Consider the following 23,101-nt stretch of genomic DNA (forward strand, 5'->3'; position numbering starts at 1 on the left):
ATATCATTAAGACTTTAGAGACTTTTTTATTTTTTATTGTGCATTATTTTTTGTTTTACCTCTGACCAGATCTCAGCTCAGCAGAGCGGAGGTGGAGCTGGGAACCATCAGCCACCACACATGAAAGTAATATTCTGATACCTGTCGATCATTTAAAGTTTAAATGATCGATCATTATTATTGGATCCTGAAGTTCTGTAGAGCTCTGAGGAAGAGGGGACGACCTTCATGCTGAATGTAAATATATTTACACAAGTAAAACTCCATATAAATTGTGTACATCTCATATTGTCTCCAAACTAGTTGTGATGATGTGACGTGAATAACCAGTTGAAAAAGCCGTCATGTGACACGTGCGTATAAACGCAGCCACTTTCCCGCTGTAGAAATGTCACTGACGCTGACAAATTCACACATCTACAGCCTGAACTGGGGTTCGTTTGCTTTTATTTACACCCCGAAGACGCTGGTGACGAAGAGGAGGAGCAGAGCGGGAGGTGAACTGGTCAGCAGGAAGTGGCGGCGGCTGTGCGACGCAGCGTTGAGCTCAAAGCGTCCGTCCATTCTGCACTCGCTGCAGTCTTCACCGCAGAACGAGCAGGCGGACATGTCACTCCTCCACTCCGATTTGTACGTCCGCGCCGTCCTCCGTCCTGGAAGAAGGAGCGAGGGGTCAGAGGTCAGAGGTCAAACACCAGCTCACCTACAGCATGTGTAAACTTGTTTCTTTAGGTTTTCTCTGTGTCTGTTTCTGTAAACTTCTGTGGACTGTGCTCTTACTTGGTTCATAATAGTCATAGATGAGAACGGTCGCCTCCTGGACTTTGGCGACTTTATGCTCCATGACCAGAGGAATCACGAGACACAGATCGTCTGTCGTCACCTGGAAACACATGGACGTTTTTAAATTCAGGTCTGTCTCTTCACACAGAGAGGCGACAGTCAGACACGGGACGTTTCAGTGACACCTACTGAGTCCAGGTACAGGATGACGCTCCCGGGCCGGGTCTCCACTTTCCTCACGACCCCGTCGGTCTGGACGCCGTCAGGAGGAAGACTGAAGCCGCTCAGCACGCCGACCTCCAGGATCGCCATGCCGGTCGCATTCAGACCCAGATCCTCCCTCAGGCTGCGGGGAGGCGACGCAACAATGTGGAGACAATAGGAAGTTTGATTCGTCTGGGTCAATAAAGCAACAGCATTTATCTCTGTGTCACTGCAGGAACAGACTTTTTATATTCATCTGTCAGATTATCTTCATCGTCTGAAATATATAATAATAATGTTAAAAACATAATGTAAAATGAGATGGAATAATACTGTATTACATCATTTATTTTTTTATCATTACTGAAGTTAATAGTGTTAATAACCACTTAAATATTCTTATTCTTAAAACATGTAAAAGGTTTTTTATTTATTTTTTTATTATTATTATATCATTTAAATGTACTTTATTTAACATTTAGCTGATATTAAATTAATCAAAATAAAAAATTTTATGCATTTATTTACATTAAAATCAACAGAAAATGCATTATTGTTATTATTTCATTATAATACAAATGAACAATTAATAAAATATAAATACAAATATAGTTGTTTTTTTTTTTTCATATTTACCAGCCGACTCATTTTACAGAGCAAAGCGTCAACGAATTGTAGAATAATTTATTTGAAGTAAATTCTTTCATATGAATATTAATTTCAAAAGGATATTTACACACTAATGTTTCCCAAAGTTTATTTTCAAATGTTTCATTTAGTTTCTATGCAGCTGTTTTCTGACGTGATGTTTAATCGTCTCATTGACACACCTTCACTGACTGTTTTATTGTTTGTAACGAGGAATAATAAAAGTTTGACAGATTCATACACATGCTGTTGATTGTTCTGCTGCGTCATGACGACGGCAGGAACGACTGTCAATTCAATTCAATCTAACTTTATTCACAGAACACACTTTATCTCAGGGCAGTTTGCAGAGTCGATATCACAGAGAGAAACTCAGTAGTTCCCGCCATGAGCAAGCACCTGGCGACAGAACCAGACTGAGGGTGGGTGGGGTTGAGAGGAGGGAGGAGACACGGGGGGGGGGGGGGGGGGGGGGGGGGGGGGGGGCTGCTCACCTGCTGCAGATGTACAGATGTGCTGAGTCTATGTCTGTGTCAAACAGCTCGACGTAGAGATGAAATGCCTCGTGTTCGCCGGCCTCTCGTCTCCTCCTCGTCAGCTCCTCATTCCTGATGTTGTAAAACACGTTGAGCTGCGGGGGAGGAGGGGGAGGGGGGGAGGAGGGGGAGGAGGGGGGGGTGTCAGACTGAGACTGATGGACAAGTGAAGGATCAAACACCGAGCAGCTCAGTCCTTCTGTTCTGACATTTTCTAACATTTAGTCATGAATGATTCTGATTTCCTGCAAATGGTTGTTTCAATAAAAAAGACAGAATCATCTGAATAAAGGAAAACACTCGACCAAACGAACATTTTTGGGACAGATTAAAAAAATAGATTTTAGAAAAACATTGGCAGGATGAATTATGTCCAAGACCCTTTAAATCTTCTTTTTTATTTCACCTTTGTTGTGTTTTCTTAAACTCTAAGGATTTAAATTCAGTGGTAAGAAACTCCTTCTGTACCACTGAGAAACAGCAGCTTCCATTAAAGTGAACAGATTTCTGTCGCGGTACCTGAACCAGAGCGAGTCCGCGACCCTCTGCAGTCGCCTCCAGGTGCAGCTCCTCCTCCGGTTGGATCTGGAACAACATGAGACAAAGTGCAGCCTCCGGATTATTGTGTCCTTCCTCCACATCAGTTCAGTCCGAACGTTTAACTCCAGATTTAAGAAAAAATACTCAGCAGTCGTCTGTAAAATGTGGAATCTGGTCTGAACCTTAAAGGAACCTTCAACCTGTAAAGTTTCATTTTATTAGCAGCTGGTAATAAAGCTGACAGTGATGGTTGGTCTGACCTACTTCTATTTACTGTGTTGGATCTACATTCAGTTTATTCTTCAGGATTATACAAAAAGTCCAGAGCTGATTTGCTCCAAACTTGGTAGATGGATGGGGGAGGGGCCAGGGAACAACCCATTAAACTTTGGTGCCGATCTAGTTAAAGAGGCGGAACCAGGAAGTCTCTTATCACCTTCCTGTACCTTGCGAGATCGGGCATTTTTCGCAGACCTGGGAACAGCCGCGACACGATTAAAGGGATAAAAATGAGAATGAATATTTCTGACTTAAACTTTGGGTAAAACAACCTGAGAAGGAAAAATCTTGTTTTGGTCGAGCTCCTCACACACTAGAGAGCACATGACCTGTGATGGACTTCACCTCTTTTTAAGGTGGTCACAAACCAGACGCTGTAATCTTTCGGCTGCACTGTCTCGCTCCCAGACGCTGCTGCACGTTGCTTCAGCTCAGGTTTGAATGTGTACCTGCTGACGCTGCTGGAGCAGGTGGTTGCCCCCGTGGATGTGGAAGGAGGCGACGGCGGTCGAGGCGTCAGTGTTCACTCTGACGGTGAGGTCGAAGTCGTGAGACCCGCCGAGAGCGGCGAACGTGGACAGAGCCTGCAGAGCCACGACGGTGTCCTGAGAGACGAGAAGAAGACGGAGCCTCACACATCTGCTCCGACATGTTCTGCTTTGATATCCTGCTGCTGATTTCCTGTTTACAGATGTGTACATCTGTCTGTCTGTCTGTGTGTGTGTGTGTGTGTGTGTGAGAGTGGAGCTGCGTTTCTGCCGTTTCACATGTGTCTGTGCATCTGTGGACAAATGGAGGAATTTGTCTTCCTGAGAAAAGCTGTTTTATTCCCTGCACTGTATCTGGAGCCTCTGACACATTATTTAGATGTTTTTGTTTCTCTGCAGCATCTGTCATGCATGTTTGTGTCCATGCGTGCTGAGGGATTAATTATCCTTTAGTCACCACATGCCCAGACGGCCACAAACTCCCTCTGATGTGACACCAACCACAGTTCTGAAACTGAAATGACAAATACGGGAATTTCTCCTTTTGCACAAACTTAAATCCTTAAATAAAGTTCACGTTCTGTTCTGACGTTTGTATCCGACGTTCTAACGGCCACAAGGATGCACATGCACATGTAAGACGGAGGTGATGGGGGGGTGAACCTCTCTGCAGTTGGTACAGTTGGTGATCAAAAATGATCAAAAATTAATAAGATAATAAGATTGTAAGATTGTATTTTTTTTTAAGCCTGTTTTATTTTTCTGTTCAGGTTTTATTTTCGATGCCAAGATTCACCGTTCTTTCCCCATGGTCACTGCAGTTTGTGCCATAGAGCGCTTATTAGGGACTATTTTCAAGTATCTGGGGCAGCATGAGGGTGTGTGTGTGTGTGTGTGTGTGTGTGTGTGTGTGTGTGTGTGTGTGTGTGTGTGTGGGACAAAATAAACTACAGTGTGTGTTCATGTTGTCGATAATGAATAAAATAAATTATATTGACATGATATGAAATTGTCTAAACTCCATTGTTTTTGTTTTACTGACTGGAATCAGCTGAGATAAAAACCAAACAACTGAAACTAAAACTAGTGTAAATGTGCAAATCATTTGTTTTGACATCATCATGTTTTATGAGACCGTGTTGATTTAATTCTGTTATTGAATTTGAACCTGAGTGCTTCCGAATCCTCCCCTGTGGTTCCTCTGCTGACTGAGCCACTTCATGAGGCCGAGACCGTCCGCCACGTGACCCAGTTTGTACTGAGCGAGCAGCAGGTAGGACGCCATCTCCACGTCTGCGGAGCGAGGCTGCCACGACGACGACAGGCCGGCGTCTGGGGAGGACCACGTCGGCACGCCGTCTAAATCACAGAGGCCAGACAGAAGAGATGCAGCCATCTTTAAAATATGAAGTCGCTAGCTGTTTCCCTTTGCTTCCAGTCTTTATGCTAAGCTACGCTAATTGCATCCTGGCTCCATCTCCAAGCTTAATGCACAGACCTGATGTTGATATTGACAGCAAATAAGGGCAGTTCCCAAATTGTAAAACTATTCCTTTAAACACACATCAGCTGTTACCGTACCTCTCATCTCAGCTCGTCCAATCAGCTCACTGAGAGCCGTGTCGGCGCTGGAGCTGCCGGACAGAGCCAGGGCGTAGACGAGCAGGCTGAGGCTGTAGTTACTGGAGACGCCCAGAGCCAGACGAGTCTCCAGGAACAGCAGGGCTGCCGACACCTGGCTGCCGTACTGAGCCTGACAGACAGAGAACGGGGCAGCAGCGCGTTGACACGTCACTTCAGCTCATCACTTCAAAGGCATTAATGAGATCAGACCATAAAGACGCGGCGTGATGACGTCGGTCTGGTTAGGAGGTTGTGTTTAAACACATCTGTGGACACATTAGTTTGTCCACTCCATGTTGTTACAGACTGCTCATTAAGATCAAACTTTATTGATCCCTGTGGGGTTAACAGACAGTTGGCCTTTTTGTTACATGTGGTCAGAGAGTGTAAGACTAACTGTTTGTCTTTGGCAGAGAAAAGATAAATACCAAATACTCACCTCAGAATCAAATGTGGATCAATCCGCCGCTAAAAATAGTCCCTAACAAATGCACTACTTCCTCCTGTCTGAGTGAAGCTGTATGTGAGTCTTGAGGCGGAGCCACAGGGTGAGGAACGTTTCATAAGATTTGTTGACAACGAAAATATAGGAATAACTTCTATCTAAATGTTTCTAGGACAGTTTATTATCTTCTCATCAGCTTGTCGGTCCGTGAATCACTGAGCGGCGCTGTACAAACAGACTGACGGACGCATCGACTCTCACCCTGACGTCAGTGTCCTCCAGCAGGGCGATGAGGACGTAGGCTGTCAGGGAGACGGGGCCGTCCTGGCCTCCTTGGAGCTCGGTGTGGATGACCCGGCCGGGCTCCTCGAACCTCCCATCAGCCCCCTGCTGGAATCCTAACCACGCCGCGGCTTTGTGCAGCACGTTGGCGTCGATGCTGATGAACGGCCGCGCCTGCAGGAAACACCTCAGCACGAACGCCGTCAGCCTGCGGAGACGGAGTTTCTCTCATCAGTGTTTGTGAAAAGCTGCGAGCTGTCCACATTTCAAGCTACATGCGTGAACTACTTTATAACACACCAGGTGCTTCCGGATGAGTCCTGGTCTCCGAACGCGCTGAAGGAGCCGTCCGCTCTCTGATAGGACAGCTGTCGCTCGTAACCTGAGGAAGAACAGGATATACTGGATGTCAGGAAGTCACATCAAATTATGATTATTTTACTCAGGAGAAACAAAAACTGTCTCAGTAAATCAAGTTGTGAATTATGTCGAATCAAACAGCTTGTTTTTTATATTAGTCGAGTGACTCGTTTATCTGTGTCGTTAAAAGTAGAAATACACAATTCTAAAGAAACTTGTTTAAATCACAGTCTGTAAATAAAGATGGACGACACCTCTGTGACGTCAACCACAGGTTTCTGAAGCTCAGAGTGAGCTGCTCCACCGTCACCATCTTGGCAGTGTCTGACTCCGCCCCCTAACTCCCAGCTAATCCAAAAATGGACAAAGAGGAGGAGCGGGTGTGGAGCTGAGATTTACATACGCTCACCCACCTGTCACTCAAAGAGGCCACGCCCTCAATCCTCCATAACTTTAGTCTTAATAAAATGTAAACAGGTGAGTTTTATAAACAGGTGAAATTAGCCCGAGAGACATTTTAACATGGGAGTCTATGGGGACTGACTCACTGTTGGAGCCAGACTCTAGTGGCCATTAGAGGAACTGCAGGTTTTAGCACTTAACGTTTTTATAAATGCAATTAAAACAAAAATAACCTACTGGTGTGTTCACAGCTCCTTGAACCTGGACATCAATGTTAGAAATTAAGTTTTTACATTTGTAAATTTCTTGCTTTGGCGCCACCTTGTGGAAATACCAAGAATTGCACCTTGGCAAACAGCAAGCGCGTTTTTACAACGTAACATCTCATCTGAACACTTACACATGGTACACACATTTTTAGATTCAGTTCGACAAGCACAACCTAATACTAATACAATATTTACTATTTTCCGACACCTATAAGTGGCAATAATCAATACGTTTTTTGATATTAAGGGAAGCTGTGAATCTCAGTATTTATTTCATGGATTTTTCTGTATCCAGTACCTTTCTGAGGTTTGGTGGATGTGAACACAACCTCTTCTGCTCTTCTCAGAGCTGGTTATGACTCAAGAGTACGTTACCTTGACATAATCCACGTCCTAATCTACCTTTCATCATGAAGTCCTCGGCTCTGTCCGTGGCGTCCTGGCTCGTCTGTCCCGTAGCGCTCAGGTACTGCAGCACGTAGACGTTTGGCGCGAAGTTGATCATGTTCTGTTCGCCGCAGCCATGAGGCATCTGGATCAGAGAGTCCAGGCCGCTGATGGACGGGCCGAGGATGTCGCCTTTGTCGCCATGGAAACCAGAGAAATTAGGACACGGTGAGAAGAGCAATGTCTACAGGTAACTGAGCCAGACTAAACCGATGAAGTCGGTCAACCCATCAGCACCAGGCAAATGTTTATTTAAATGTTTGTTTAATGTAAATGTTTATTCATTTATCTATGCGCACTCAACCCTGGATATCCAGGTCTTAAAGCTGCAGTGCACAATAACTAATGTAGGTATCAGAGCTTATTTCACATCAGTGTGTATTGAACAGAGCTGCTGTTTCTCCTCTGGCTTCTCGTGTCGATCAGCTGGCTGCTCTCATCTGATTGGATGTGTCAGCTGTAAACTTTGTCTCACAAGGCCAACTGTATCTAAGAAACCTCACAGAGTGTGAAGTCATCTTTCCACCGATCACATCAACGACCAGCTGCTTCATCACAGGGTTCCTCCTCATCGCTCCTGACACGACAATTAACCTTTGACATCACGAAATCCTCAATAAATATCTTCCATGTTCAACACGGGAAAAGTGTGAGCTCAGCCTGCTGCTGCATGTGGAGTTGCACATGTGTTTTCATGTTGCACGTCTGCACCTTGTTACATGGAAAAGTACCGCCGCGCAGCTCGCTGTTTGAACACGTGTGTTTCGTGTTTTCATCGCCCTAAAACATGAAGAAACTACCTCTGGTTATTATAACCCGTGTTGTTCAGCACACGTGTGTGTCTGCTGTTTCAAACATGCTGGAGTCCATATGTGTGACAAACTGCAGGTTTGTGTTGAGTTTATTCCATCTTCAACAACAAAGAGTGGATTATGTCTGTATCTATTAATTACATATGGTTTCACTTTTTCCATTTTTCACATGGTGGTTTCCTTTATTTCTGCAAACTAGTGAGCTGTCAAAATAATCTTTCATCTACATCTACTCTTAATTAAGGCTAAGCCACAATAAAATTAACTAACAGGAGGAGGAGGGGACATTCATTTTACAGTATTCTGTGACTAAAGTAAAGAAATGGGACAGAAACTTGCATTTTAAACCTTATTTCTAAACATTTAAAGGAGCTATTTGTTAGCTATGTGTAAGTTTTGCTATTGCTACATAGCTAACGTTAGCATTAACAGCTGTTTACTAACAAGTCTTGCCAAGAGCTTCAGTTTACAAGACAAGAGGTTATAATACGTCCTCTGAGCAGCCTGGACGTCACAGTGACTCGGTATCGGAAAGTGTCGGGCTAGCTGGTGATATACATATATGTTAAACAGTCACAGTATCAGAGTCATGTGTGCACACTTTTGGGCCAGTAGTTTAATGGCTGAGTGGAAAAACAAGTTGAACTTTGGATCATACGTTGTGTTTTTGAGATATATTTTAGTCCTGTTGTTAGTTGGAAATCAGTTGCTTTCTTTCGCTCTGTTGTTTAAAGGACTCAGCCTGAGACCTCAGGGCGTCTGAGCCTGAATCTGTTTTCCCAGGTTGTGACTCAAGGTTCTTCCTCGGTGTGTTTACATACCGACGGCCGTCACTGAGGCTCTCTCGCTGCCCTCCACCACATCTGCTGGGAAGGTGAACGTGACGCGTCTGGAAAGGCTCGACTGCGATGCAGAAAGCTCAAACAGCAGCGAGGTGGAGAACGACTGCTCGAGTCCCTCGGCCTGCAGAATCCACAGGCGTGAGAAATGGACGCACAACACACAAACAAACCACGGTGAGTAATATTTCTGGGAAAGGCAGAGCTGTAAAACGAGATCAAGATTTCTTGGGTTACAGTGGAGCAGCAGATGAGGTTCGATTTCAGTGGAAGATTTTCTCTCTGTTTGTTTTGGAGCTGCGGCAGTTTGACGGACACGCCGATAAACACAATCTGACAGGTTCAGCTCTCACTGGCGATGACGTTTGGTTGAGAGAGACACTGAACCTCTGACTTCTCACTTCACAGGCTGCCTCACTTTCAGTTAAAAGCATCATATTTTAATGGAAATGGAAGCAGCTTCTGCTCGTATCAGTGTGAAACACACAACCAGTGGTTCTTAACCTGCTGCTCACCCTTAAATCTGACGAGTCACAAGGTCATTAACAACATCTTTCCTGACTTTTCTTCAATTTTGGTGTTTGGACTCTTCAAATGTTAAAATTTAACAGTATGAGAAGGAAAGTCACTATGAATATGATCATATCTTCAGTTCCTGTAAAACTTCCTCAACATCGAGTCAGCGCTGTTCCACACTTGGGTCATGTGACGACACGATCATGAGAAGCAGTTTAGTTTGATGACAACAGATTTATGGACCTGAGAAGCACAGGAAACCATGAAGGAGCATTTAATCCTTCAAAATAAAACATAAAAGTCAAGTCTTATTATTTCCCATTATGAATTAGTGTTTATGTAACAAAAAGAAGCTAACTGTTTACCTCGGTTTCCAGTCTCTATGCTAAGCTAAGCTAACGCGCTTCTGGCCTTAGCTTCATATTTAGCATAAAGACATACGAGTGGTATCAATCTTCTCTATTTAACTCTCAGCAACAAAACAAAGAAGTGTGTTTCCTCTTCTAATTCAACAAACCTTTCTCATTTAAATGTTCTTTTTAACTTCATCATATATCCTTCCACAATAAATACACATTTATTAAACATTATAAATTGACTGATATTCAAGGAATCCACATCAGCAGCTTTGAAAATAAACATTTATCCTGTTGTGTCGAGCCAAAAAGAAAAAATCTGAATTATTTTGCCTCAGTTTGTTTTGGTTTCTTATTTATTTATTTTACCCTTTAATATGTTATTTAATTTGTCACGTTGTGTTTGTGTTCATTATTCGGTTTGTTTAGTGTGACTTACTGTGTTAAGTTTGATCTGTGTTTATTGTTTTGTCTTCTGATTATTTATATAATATTTTTCTTCAAGAAAAAAAAGAGAAAAAAAAGTGTGTTTCCCAGATTGTTGAACTTTTCCTTCAGCTGTATTATGGTGTTAATAACCACACTTACATACTGCTGATAAATGCCAAATATGGGGATTAAAGTAAAGTGTTTCTAAAATAATAGATAAATAAGGGATTTATTTGTGATATATATTAGGTTATAACTACAGAAGTACTAATTAAACCTAAATAAACTAAACCTCCCAGTTACTGTGTGATTCCCTCACAGCACCTTGACGAGCACCGTCGTTCGGACCGAGTCAGACGCCGCAGACGACACGGCCTTCACAGAGACGGGGATTTCTCCGAGGACCAGCGGCCTGATGGGAACCAGGACGGACGTCCCGCTCTCTCTCCCCACAGACACCCGACGAACACTGGGCATGGAGAGCTCCTCGTTGTCCGGGAAGACGAACTCGAAGGCGCCACTCTCTGCGACAATCACCATGACCTGCCAACAAAGAGCGGGAGAAGACACCCAGATCACGTTACACCGAGTACAGAGAGCGAGGGAGGAAACAAAAGAAGCATGTTGTTGTAACCAAATATCAAATTAAAGAAGTAATTATGAGAACAACAGCTCTCTGAGGGGCTGATGTGAGCTTTTATGAAGCTTTTATGTGTTGGAGGATTTGAAGATGAAAGAGTTCCTGGGTCGTGTCTGTCTCACGTCCTCAGAGGAAACAGCAGACGGCGTTAAAACCACTGATGCTACGTTAGATTACAGCAACCTGACGCCTAAACAACCTCACTGACCCTGTGAACCAGATTTAGTCACCTGTAATCAAACACCTGCTGTCGGTACACAGTGACATATATCACACGGTTAGTGTAAACAGATCAAACATCACTTTCATTCTGCCCTTTATGGTCAAAGGGACATAAATCATTTAAAACAGCTGGATGAACATCAGGTGTGTGTAGCCTCTTTGGCAAGTCAACGTCCAGTCAGGAGGACAGTCCGTCTTTATTCTTTCTTTAGGTACAGAGACTAAATAAACGGAGAGATCCATTCACATCGATCCACATATTCAGCCATTGTTCCTTCCTCAGCACCACCAGACTGACCCGACTCCTCTGGGGGATATTCCTCTGTGACTCATGGCGTGACTACCGCCGTCAGAAATGATGACGTCACAAATCCCCGAAGACTGCTCACTTTTATCTTCAACTATTTCCTATTTCCCTTTTATAGCCTGTTTTTATTTAATCTTCTAGCATCTCTATCTCAAGTGGTCCCCTGAGAAACGGCAATGAGGAATCGTGGGTAGCCAAACACTGTAAAAATATTCATGGGAATAACCCTGATGGAGCTGGAGCGTGGGCGAGGATCCCTGAGTCCGTTAAATGAGGAGACTTGAGAAATGACGTCTGAGGGGAAAAGTTTTGGATTTCCACATTTAAAATAAAATTATAACCAGGACTTTATAAATATAATATAATAATAAATTCTACTTTTTTATTATGGAGTTTTATTTGTGTTGTCTTTGTCACTGTTTAATAATGGTATCCTTGTGTACTGTTGATATCAACTGTATGTATTGGGAAGCCTTCTCATTAATCTTCAATCACTCAGTCACATTTATGAATCATAATTTTTCATCATCATTCACACACAACAGCAAATTTTCCATCTATAAAATACAAGCACATTAACAGAACGTAGTCTAAATGTCATGGAGAGTTGTTGAGACTTATTGTGATTTTTAAGTGCATCATGTAGATCATAAATTACACACTCACAATCTGTACAATCAAATTAAATGTTGGAGGGTAAATTTAGTGCACTACGTAGTAAATAAGGAGGGATTTTGGACACAGCCCTAGCTAAGTCTTCTTCCAGGTTTCCATCCACACACTTGAAATTTACTTGTATCGTGTCATTGGACGTGTAAGTGAGTGTGTTTGTTTGCTCTGTCATCCAGCCCAGCTGTGTGAGGAGCAGCAGACTGACCTCCAGGTCCTGCGGGAGGTAGTTGAACAGAATGATCTCCAGCAGCAGCTCCTCTCCTCGGATGATGTAGGCCGGCAGATTCAAGGACAGGAAGAAATCCTGGAACACTGTGAGCTGCAGGGACGTCACATGGAAACGACCTCAGCAGGTTTAAACACTAACAGGGCAATATACAACCTGAATACTAACAACTGAATGAAGTATTTATAAATCTTTTATGTGCTCTTGTGTAATACAAGTCTGAATAGAAATAAGAAAATAACTCAAATTTTCAAAGTAATAAAATAAGGAGCATTATTCTGTCTTTTAGGGGAAGTCACTGAAGTGATATAAATACCTGCGCTGGCCTCTCTACGATGCCCAGACCCAGGTTCTCAGACATGACGAAGGCGGTGGCAGTCCAGGTTGTGATGGTGTCTGGTACAGTCAGGGTTATCTCTGCTGTGTCTGAATTACTGCGATAAAGACAAGAAACATGATTTGTAATATAAAACAATAGTTAAAAACCAAAGGATGCAGCATCTACGTCATATACCTCATGTTTTGGTATTAAGTTTGGTGTCAGTGAGTCATGAGATTCATGCAGGCTGCAGGTTGATGTGATCATTAAGTTTCTTTGTAGTTTTCTTTGCAGTAAATCTCATTGTTGGCTTGTTATCTTATTAGAATAAACAGGGGTATCATCTGCATACATACGCATTTTGCAGTTTGTCTGGTCGCACTCATGGGACTCTTTGGCCTTAGTAGCTCTCCTTGTGTGTTCTGGTCTGTGCAGGACTTAACCTTCACACAACCTTGACTGATTATACTTTGTTTGAAAGCCTCAAGTCTCCTGATTGTATTTGTTCATCACTGAAACAGCTGCTGACACAGAATTTCTTCAAGAGAATTTCTCCAAAGTTGTTTTCCTCGCAAAAAGTACTATAACATGCTTTATATTGCCTTTTTATGCCATTTCTATCATGTTTGAGTCTCTGTAACTTCTGTTTAGTATCTCTTATACTCCTTTTGACTTTTTGATTGCAAAGTTTAAAGAGGTACCTTTCAGAGGAGACTAGGGTTATGACTTTAATGACTGCAATCAAAAGCGTTGAAGACCGTTAAAGTTACATTTTTGGGCTTGTGAACACAAACAGGTGCATCTGGTAACAGTTTAAAGTACCATATAAGTGACTTGACACTACGTCCATCTTCTATAATCTATGTAGATGTTTAAAATTCCTCCCTAACATTGAGAAGAGATTTACCCTGTGTTGGTATCCAGCCATATCCAGGTCTCTGGAAACTTCCACCGCTCTCGTGGCTCCTGTTGTTGCTGTACATGAGGACCGTCTGTCTGCTCCATGTCATATATTCCCTCCCCTGCTGTTTAAAAGATGAGCGTCAGTTATATTAGATTTGCATAGTCGCATTAGTCGTAATATTTCATTGAGTGTGAGAGGCAGGCAAGCTTTTGAATAATGTTGATTATTAAAACTTACGAAATACAGGCTTCAGCGGATTTTGCATCGTGTGTAAACAGGCATCAGTCAGAACCACAAGATCACATGTCTGCACAAAGACAAGGAAGACGTGAAACACACTTCACTCCAGATACTTCAAATACCTTCAACAGCTTCTGCAGCCACAGGTTCTATTTACTTTGCTAAAAAATGTAAATAAATAAATTAAGAACACAATGAACACTAGTTATTAGTAGTTAGTAGTAGATTTATTATCATTATTCCAATAATGTATTAGAAGGAACATATGTATAACTCAGAAACTGGGAAAGCTGGTGGTCACACCTGTTTATTATTTTATTGGAGGACTGGTTTAAGGGGAGGAAGACACTGAGCTATTTTATTAATTGACATACAGTTCTGATGGAAACAGGGTATCTATTGTTATCTTTTAAAGTAACACTCTAAATCAAGACTTTGCTGTGAAAACAAACAAAAGCTAACCTTGAAGACAGAGTATGGATCTCCCATTGTCAACATGTCAGAGTAGGCGTCGGCCGCGGAACCGACGTACTCGTTAATCTCCTCCAGCACCTGTGAAAGCAACATCCTATTGTCACAGACTACAAAGACCGACAACACTAAGCGGGACACAAAAAGAGCACTTATTGTTTAAAACCAGTTCGACCGAGCTGGGATGAAGCAGTTCATGGTGCTTTCATTCACGCTGAACTGATACTGGGGTGGGGGGCAGCAGATTGGGTTTCGTAGGTGAACCTGCAGGGGAGGTTATAACAGAAAAATAAGGATGTGAGGGGGATGGACATATAGTTGGAGATGTGTTACTGCTGGAAAATATTAAACCGGAGAAGACCCTGGGGAGTTATAGAAGCTGCTGGTGTTCACTGTCATATGACCAACAAACAGACCACGGTCCTTACAAGACAAGAATCACGTGAGTCAAGGCTCATAGATTCATCTCTATGACTGAGGCTCAGATTGAAGACTCAGTCAGCTGCTTCACCGTCAGTGTTTGTGAGAAAATGATCAATAACAGGTTAATAAATACATCATAACTTCAGCCAGAGGTTTATGAATCATGATCTTCAGGTTAGCATACTAATGCTAATTAGCTCAAAACAAAGTACAGCAGAGGTTGATGGGGACGTGGTCAGTTTGGAAGGTGTTTGGTCGTAAACCAAAGTACTGAACCATCTTTGGCGATATGATGATGTTGGATTCAATTTTCAGAGTCAGAATCAATTAAAACAATAAAGCTGTGCCTCAGCAGCGAGTCAGCAGTCGTTCTCACCCTCTCCTTGGTGATGTCGTTGCGTGATCCCGTCCACTGCGTCGCCTTGTCGACCACCAGGATCCCGACCAGAGAGCCGGGCTCCTCCACCGCGACCCTCAGTGTGACCTCTTCAGCTGGTCTGCTCATAGTATTGCTCCAGCTCAGAGACACCTGCCAACCACAGATGCATCAGGTATAGTAGCCATCTGATTTTCCTCCAGAAAACTGGTTTGCAGAGGTGAAACTTCAACTTCAAGACAATTAAGACTATAAGACTGTAAAACCCCTTGTCACCACACAAAATCATGAATGTATTTAAAGAGTAAGTAGGGGTTAGTTTCACACATCTTAATACATATGTTTTTATTTGTGTAGGTGGTTATTTAATTGAGGCAGTCCGTCCCCTGTTCTGTAGCTGCCTGTTGACTGAGAGTCAAACTGATCCATTAACTTCCTCTTTTTCCAAACATGTCACAAGCTTCTCCTTGACTCAGTTTGAGCAAATTAACAATGCTGCTCTTGTAATGCTAGTTAGCATTAGCCAACTAGAACTCTGCTTTTTGTGTTCACTGTTTTTTTCCACCTTGATGACATCATACTCACAATCATCAGACTCACGCTGCCAGGCCCATTTAAAATACTACTTTGTACCTTGTTTCGTAAAGTTTGGGTGATGGGCAGCTGGAGCACGTCGTTGACGATCTCTCCATCAGGATGGACACAGTAGACGATGACGCAGGCCAGAGGAGCCCAGGAGATTTCTGGGACCAGCGTTAGATCACCTGAGCTTTTCCCAGCAGAAACCACCTGACCTCTGGACTTCACCTTCACACACAGAAAACACATGAAAAATGTTATTCAAAGTGCATAAATATGATATATTGGAATATTTGAGGTGTAAAATGGTCTGACATACATATTTCTAAAGTTGTATGATAAACTTTATCAATATGACATTAGTTGACTATTAGTTGATTATGTTGACAAAGTGTCACAAGATGTTGAACATATGCAGTGTAAAAACACAAACATTAGAAACAAATAATCGAAGCATGCTCGCTGAGTATCATCATAAGTTTCTTACTATGTAGTGAATCTCGGTTATTGGAAAATTCCCTTCAATGTGCAGCAGGAGTGGTGAACCAACCTGAAGGAAGAGAGGATGGTGATATATCATCTCACCAACGACAAAATATGTTTAATGACTTTTGTCCATGTGTTTACCTCTGGAGGTCTGGCGGGTTTCTGAACCTGCAGGTAGGAGTGACTGGGGGATGTGTAGCTTCTGTAGAGCTGAAGAGTGCTTTGGCTGTCCTCAAAAGAAGCCTGAAAACATGTGACGAATATGTGAAAAACACTTTTCTGTGCTAGTACTAAATAGTTTTATAGAAAATCTTCTTTAACATCTCCTGCTGACTTGAAAATCGCAGTTTGATTTTGACCCAATCAAAACTGATTGTCCTTATTTGGCTCTGGAAATCTATCATTTGTTTCCATTCAATGCAGATGATACACTGCTTCACATTTCAGTGAATCCCCTCAAGGCATTGTGCTCAAAATGCACGTTAAATATTTGTCAGATTGAGGATGGCCGGACTCAAATGCAGACACTGCAGGACGCTGCAAAACCTCCAAGGGAACTAAAACAGACAAACTCACAAAGACAGAGACTTAAATACACAAGGGTGAGTGAACACAGGTGAAACACATCAGAGCGGGGCAGACAGTCACATTGGAGGGAAACAGGACAAAGACAGGAAGTAAAACTAACATGAGACACACAAGGGAAGTGATGACAAAATAAACCAGGAAAGGAACAAATGTCCAAACATAAAGAGTTAAAATCCAAAGAGTTCAAACTGAGAGTCAACATTAACAGTCCTGTGAGGGCAAACCGTGACAATAATAATTGTATAAAATTATCACTGTTTTAATCTTAATATTCCACTACGGCACAAGACTTTAACGTATTTTACCTGTAGGAAATTATACGCCAAACATCAGTTAAACTGTGACACTGTCATGCCTGTAATGTTGTTACTTACATCAATGGTGAGTGTTTCAGTTTCATTCATGACTTGAATGAAAAGGGGTATGACTCCATCTGCAGGGACAGGAAACCCCATGTCTTTCGGCGGCATCTCCTCTGGGTGGGGAGGCGTTCTCGAAGGGCCTGACACGTGTGATGAACGAGGCATCATTTCTTCTACCTCGTCCATTTTCCAACTCCACGGACTTTGCTTTCGTTGCATCACTGACATGTGAACCATCTTCAGCTGATCCTCCATTGACAGCGGTTCATTGTTGTATGTACATATTTTCAGCTACAGAATTAAGAGGTTATTAACTTTTAACTATTGGCAACATGCTTTATTTACAAATATAGAGCAGTGTGTAAAATCTATTGATTTACTGCATTTTGAAGATGTAAATTTGCAAAGAAAGTGGAGGAAGTGAATCACAATTAATCCTCCTGATGATCTTAAATAGATAAACATTGAAAAAATACATTGAGATACAATGTTGTTTTCCTTACCCTGGCAGTGAAGTTTAACGAGGGTCTCAGTATTTGTGGATAACCATCAAAGGAAAGTTTATATTTGTGTTTTGCCAGAGAAACCTTTGTCGTACTGAAATATGTGCGACCTGAAAGATGAGAAGCATGAGCAACGATCAATAATATACAGCATCAGTAAAATCTGATTAACATCAAAACCACTGTAGATTAATAAACAGAAACTGAGAGCAAAACATAACAGAACTATAAACTGGCAATGAGGGTGGTTGGTGAATAGCCTACTCTACCTGGCAAGCTAACTGCTAACAGGCTAACCAGCCAAGACATGCAAACGCTAGCTAATCTGTTAGTTTCTATTTTCTTCTTACTTGGCCACAATTCCCCCTTTGCATTTTTTCTCAGGATTACACATAATTTAAGAGTTTTATTGAGGATGAGATAAAAGCTCTTTAAGCTAACAAGCTTGCTAACTATCAGTTAGCTCAGTAGCTAACAGGACATTAAGTTCACACAGTTTATCACAAGACTTATTTATGCCATTGTACAATAACTGTTTGTAAAACACGTCTCTGCTTTGGAGCAGTTTAACAAGAGGGTTAAATAAAAGGTGCTAATAGCTTAAATATTCCACTTGGACATTTAAAAGCATTGTGCCCATTTACTTTGCCCCAAGGAGCAAATTCATGTTGAATGCCATTTTAAATTTGGGTGTGACGAGACCTTAAATGTTGCTCCCAAGCTCTATCCACACTGCCAGGAATAATGTTCTGGTGTTAAAAACAACAATGTACAGGAAGGCTGATTACCTGTCAGGTGTTCAGTCACATTAACCTGAATCATCAGGAACTCGTCATTCATGTATTCATCATAGAAGACCATTTCTAGAGCTCTCTGATTCCTGGGGTTGTAGGTGGGAACATCAAACGTGAATTCTTCGGTGCCATCGATCTAAATCAAATAATACTTTTTCATTTAAATTTTTATAACTTTCATTTTCATTATCTGTTGATGTATTAATTATATTTTTTAATTAGTCAAAAAATGTAAAAAAAAAAACATTATGATAAATTTCCACGTCAAGTTTCCACATGTAAAGGTGACATCATCAAAACTCTTACTTCCTGTGACCATCAGTCCAAAAGTATTTTGATATGCTTGTTGTTTTAGCTCTGGATACCACACATATTATATCTTGTAGTCAAATAATAATCAATATGTTCATCAGACAAATCAAATTAAACCTTTAAGTAGAATTACTTACCTCTTTCTTTTCATTATAAACCTCTACAATGCCATGAAAGTGATGAAGGAATGTTATATTCATGCGTCCCTGAACAGGTTTCCCGTACAGGTACCTGAGGATGAAAACACAATGATTTTAAATAATCATAAAGCCTCACTCACAAACAAGATCATCAATATTACTAAACAAACATGTAAATAAAAGTATCAACACTAGACTGAATGAAACAATGGTCTCACTTTGCTGTGACGGAGCCGTGCAGACTGTCCTTATGATAAATGACGTCCGGGGCGTCAATCACAACCTCAAACTTTGGCAACACTGCAACCACACACACAAAATAAAGACACAACAAATGAAAACATATGAGTGTTTAATAATTCAACTTTAATTGTAGAACAGAAAGAAGACGCCCACATAGGGGCAGAAACAATGTACAAACCATAATGAGCCACGTTGAAATGCTTCCCACTTGAAACACCCTGTAAAACAAACAGAAGATGAACCCTTTAGATTTAAGGAACAACATGACCTTTGCTCTGGCGCCACCCTCAGGACAAACTGACAAGATTACAACATACACTGCGTATCTCTTCCTCCTTGTTAGAGTTCATCCATGTTTCATCCTACAGTCCTTATAAAAACTCAACGCCCTTACATTGACTCCGGTGACGATGGTCCATTCACCCAGAGGAGGGTTTTCAGACAGCTGGAACTCTTTGGACACGACCCCGAGGACGCCGTCCACGGACAGCCACTGTCTGAGCACGTTTCCCCTCGGGTCCTGGATCAGGGAGGACACGCACACAGAAAGAAGTAATGATTATCCACGAGCAGTAGACTGGCAGATGAATCTATAATGAAAATCATCATCATCATCAGCCATAACATCATATGTAGAGCTGCTGCTGCTGCTGCTGCTGCTGCTGCTGCTGCTGATGATGATGATGATGATGATGATGACTCTCATTCAGACCTGTGGCTCATGAATGATGGATTGTTGTGGTGGATATTTTTCCACAGATTTTGTTTGTTAAGAAGTTGAATATTGTAAAGATTAATGTCCCATTCACTCTGGTAACTGTCTCTCACATTCTTTAGGTGAACTTTTCCTTTCTAAGCAGCTGTGACCGTCCACACTAACTACCTGCTTCATCTACACGTTACCTCAGGTGAGCGCTGCAGTATCCAGGCTTCTTCCCTTCACCCTCCTCTGACGACCACACATCGTTTAATTCACGTTATTTCTGGAAATATTTTCATCTTTGTAAAGTTTGTTTCAATCTAAGACAGATAACGACCTTTAATGTGACGCTGATTAACGGTTAATACAACACCTGGGAAGCGGAGTGATACATGTGGTTAAAAGTCATGGAGTGACTCTTGTCCAATCACATTACTTGGTCGGAACTAACTGTTGTATAAAAAAAGCATCACACAACAGCCTGCGGCCTCGTACCTATGACCACATCACAGCCGAATCACAGCCGCGCTCATATGCAGCATCACTCCCTCTCGTGTGATATTACTTAAATATATTACGTATGTGTATGAGCGGGAATATTTGGAGTTATTGATAGCGTAATACAAAGAAAACAACATATCTAAATTCTGTGCTGGACACCTCTTAGTCCTGGCGTCAGACTCACTGTGATGCTGAGATCCACCGGGCGGGTGAAGGGCCTCCCGTCGGGGTGAATGGACACCGCTCTGATCTTCACCACCTGCCCCGGCAGGTAATTCAGCTTGTCTGTTTGAATGAAGGTGGAGAAGCCTTTGGGGTGAAAGCGCAGTTCTGTTGAGTTGGAGAAAACTTGGATGCCACCCACGTGACCTTTGACCTCCAGGCTGTAGGGGTGCCAGTAGCTGGACTGGCTGTCGGGGATCTGCGGGGACGCAACATGGAGGAATTGAATCAGGAAATGAATCTGACGCTCGACACCTTTTGAAGAGATAAAAATTCTGCAAAAGCCAGTGAAGAAAAATGGGCCGAGGATGATTTCTTCTCTTAGAAATGCAAATCAGAGAAAGTGAAAAACCTGAAGGAGCTGGTTCCAATCTGAATTTAAAACTTCTCAGGCATCAGACTGAGGTGTGAGCTGTGGAGCAGATAACAGGCTGCTCAACATCTGCCCGACTTTAACTGGATTATCTCTGTTTCTGTTCAAAAGCATCAGTTCACACTTCAAAGAAAAGCGTCTCCTCCCAGCTGTGAAAACAGTCTCTGATTGTTCTGGGCTCATTTAGCAAGAAACCTGTCACCACTGAGAGAAGAAAATAAAACCAGAGACAGGTGGTGAAAAGTGAAGGAAACAGCTGTTTAGTACTTTACGTTTTTTTTAATTTGTATTCTCACTTTAATTTTATTTACTTGAAAGTTTTTATTCTTGTACTTTTTTCTGCCCTGTGCTGCTGCAAATCCTGAATTACCCCTCTGGGATTTAGATAAACACTGATTTCATGTCAGTTCCCACAGAAGCCACCAGGGGGCCCCAGATCACGACTTGTTTTGTCAGGTTTGAAACCATAAATACAGCCATAAATAACACAGTGGGGAAAAAAGATCATTATAGAGTTATGTATTTATAATACAAAAAATATATTATATATTTTTTTAAAGATATTTAAAAGTATAAAAAATAATATATAATAAAATAAAAAATGATGTTTATATATGTGTATGTCATACTTACAGGTGGAAGAGTCAGCAGCTTAGTTGAACCTGTAAACAGAGAAAATAATTGACAGTGGGTTAAATTATTTTATACTGTGAGCATTTAAATCAGAGAATACAAGTACAATAAATAATTTACCTCCTTCGACTGTCATCGACTCCGAGGCCACGGTCTGGTTTCCATGAACAATGTGAGCAGAGACAACGACCGGCGAGGTGGTGAGGATGGAGACCGACACTGATGAAGGGACTTCAGGACGGAGGAATCTGGGGGTCAGCAGCAGGTAGGAGGGCCGAGGGCCAGGGCTGGAAAAACACATGAAGTCATGTGGTTGAACTCACACACTCTGCGGAGAGGCAGGTCTGAGGGAGACGGACGTTTCCTCCTCACAAGTTCTTAAGAACCAATAGACTTCACTGTATATCAACCTGCGATCAGTTGCTTAAATTCAGCAACATGTGGGTGAAATCTGTATTAAATGTTATTTTAATGAAGCATGAACCATATAGACATGGGTTGACATTTGAACATTGTAAATAGGATATCTCAGTTTTGAAATTGAAGGCCCTTTAAAAGGCCTGGTGCCCGGTTCTACCTGGACCTGCCTTTTACCTGAGTGTGGTGCTCTGGGCGGCGGAGAGGACGACGAGGCTGAAGAACCCCCACACCTGGAGACACGCCATGTCACAGATGAACCTCGCTCCACGAAGTCTGGCTCTGTTCTGGAAGCAGGTGATGTCAGCGACAACCTTCATACCTGCAAACGGTGGCCACACCCCCCCACCACCTGATGAACTGAACCCGTGTCTGTTTACTTGAATTCCCTCAGGGAGGCTTTGTCTAAGAGCTGAGACTGGGTGTTTCCACACAAGGGATATTTACCCTGATCCCACAGAGGAAAATGTGCCGGTGATTTTATGTGTGATAAAGATTTATGAAGTCTGCACCTCAGTCCTGGTTCAGTCTCGCTGCTGCGGAGTCAAACAGTCACAGTGACCTTTCACCTGCTGCTCAACAGCTTCTGCATGGAGCTGGAAAAAGATGAGAAACCCCCATGAAACAGAGACGGCCTCCCAAGGGACCCCGACACCTGAGGGCCCAGAGTCTCCCTGTTCAATGAGTGTCAGCTAGACTAAGTTTTCACTGGAACACAGAGTCCCTACAAAAACTATTCACAGCAGGGATTGAGGTTAAAAGAAGCCAAGGAAAAAACCAGACCAGAAAACCAACATCTCAAAAACCATTTGACAAATTAAAATTCTTGGTCAGAGGATCGTTAAAGTGATTACAATTCATCCTGAGGGGGGTTTGAATGTGTGGAACAAATGTCACGACAATCCATCAAACAGTTGTTTGTCAGTCAAGACCACAAATGTCCAGCTCAGAGTTCCTGGGGGTCGGGACACCAATAAAGGACAAGGCAAATCTGGAAGTTTACAAGATCATTAATGGGAAAGGAGAAAATATGTACGACTACCTGTGATACACGACATTATGTTTATTTTTTCAGACTTTCCTCTTACCTGTTCTCATTTTCTTGTGAATGGCAGGATAATTAAATTACATCCGAAAATTCAGATTAAACTTCATTGATGATTCTTTAATGCAGGGGTCCCCAAACTTTT

At 42.2% G+C, this 23,101-nt stretch overlaps 1 protein-coding gene across 1 annotated transcript; it reads right to left on the reverse strand.

Moving 5' to 3' along the window:
* Positions 1–19: 19 nt before the first annotated feature.
* Positions 20–22,224, reverse strand: cd109 (CD109 molecule). Its single transcript, XM_056404694.1, has 33 exons — positions 22,089–22,224; positions 21,615–21,781; positions 21,495–21,523; positions 20,451–20,687; positions 19,460–19,585; positions 19,244–19,283; positions 19,041–19,122; positions 18,820–18,913; positions 18,365–18,506; positions 17,577–17,686; positions 17,086–17,364; positions 16,265–16,366; positions 16,125–16,187; positions 15,692–15,865; positions 15,059–15,211; positions 14,251–14,340; positions 13,786–13,855; positions 13,552–13,669; positions 12,642–12,759; positions 12,305–12,418; positions 10,583–10,801; positions 8,940–9,081; positions 7,262–7,438; positions 6,129–6,210; positions 5,808–6,036; positions 5,060–5,231; positions 4,647–4,837; positions 3,440–3,595; positions 2,691–2,756; positions 2,130–2,266; positions 973–1,129; positions 781–883; positions 20–653 (listed from the first exon to the last, which is right to left on the reverse strand). Exons 1-33 carry the CDS (start codon positions 22,157–22,159, stop codon positions 451–453), a joined length of 4,413 nt encoding a protein of 1,470 aa, XP_056260669.1. The 5' UTR covers positions 22,160–22,224; the 3' UTR covers positions 20–450.
* Positions 22,225–23,101: the final 877 nt, after the last annotated feature.

This window comes from Seriola aureovittata, chromosome 19 (assembly GCF_021018895.1).
Source record: "Seriola aureovittata isolate HTS-2021-v1 ecotype China chromosome 19, ASM2101889v1, whole genome shotgun sequence".
NCBI lineage: Eukaryota > Metazoa > Chordata > Actinopteri > Carangiformes > Carangidae > Seriola > Seriola aureovittata.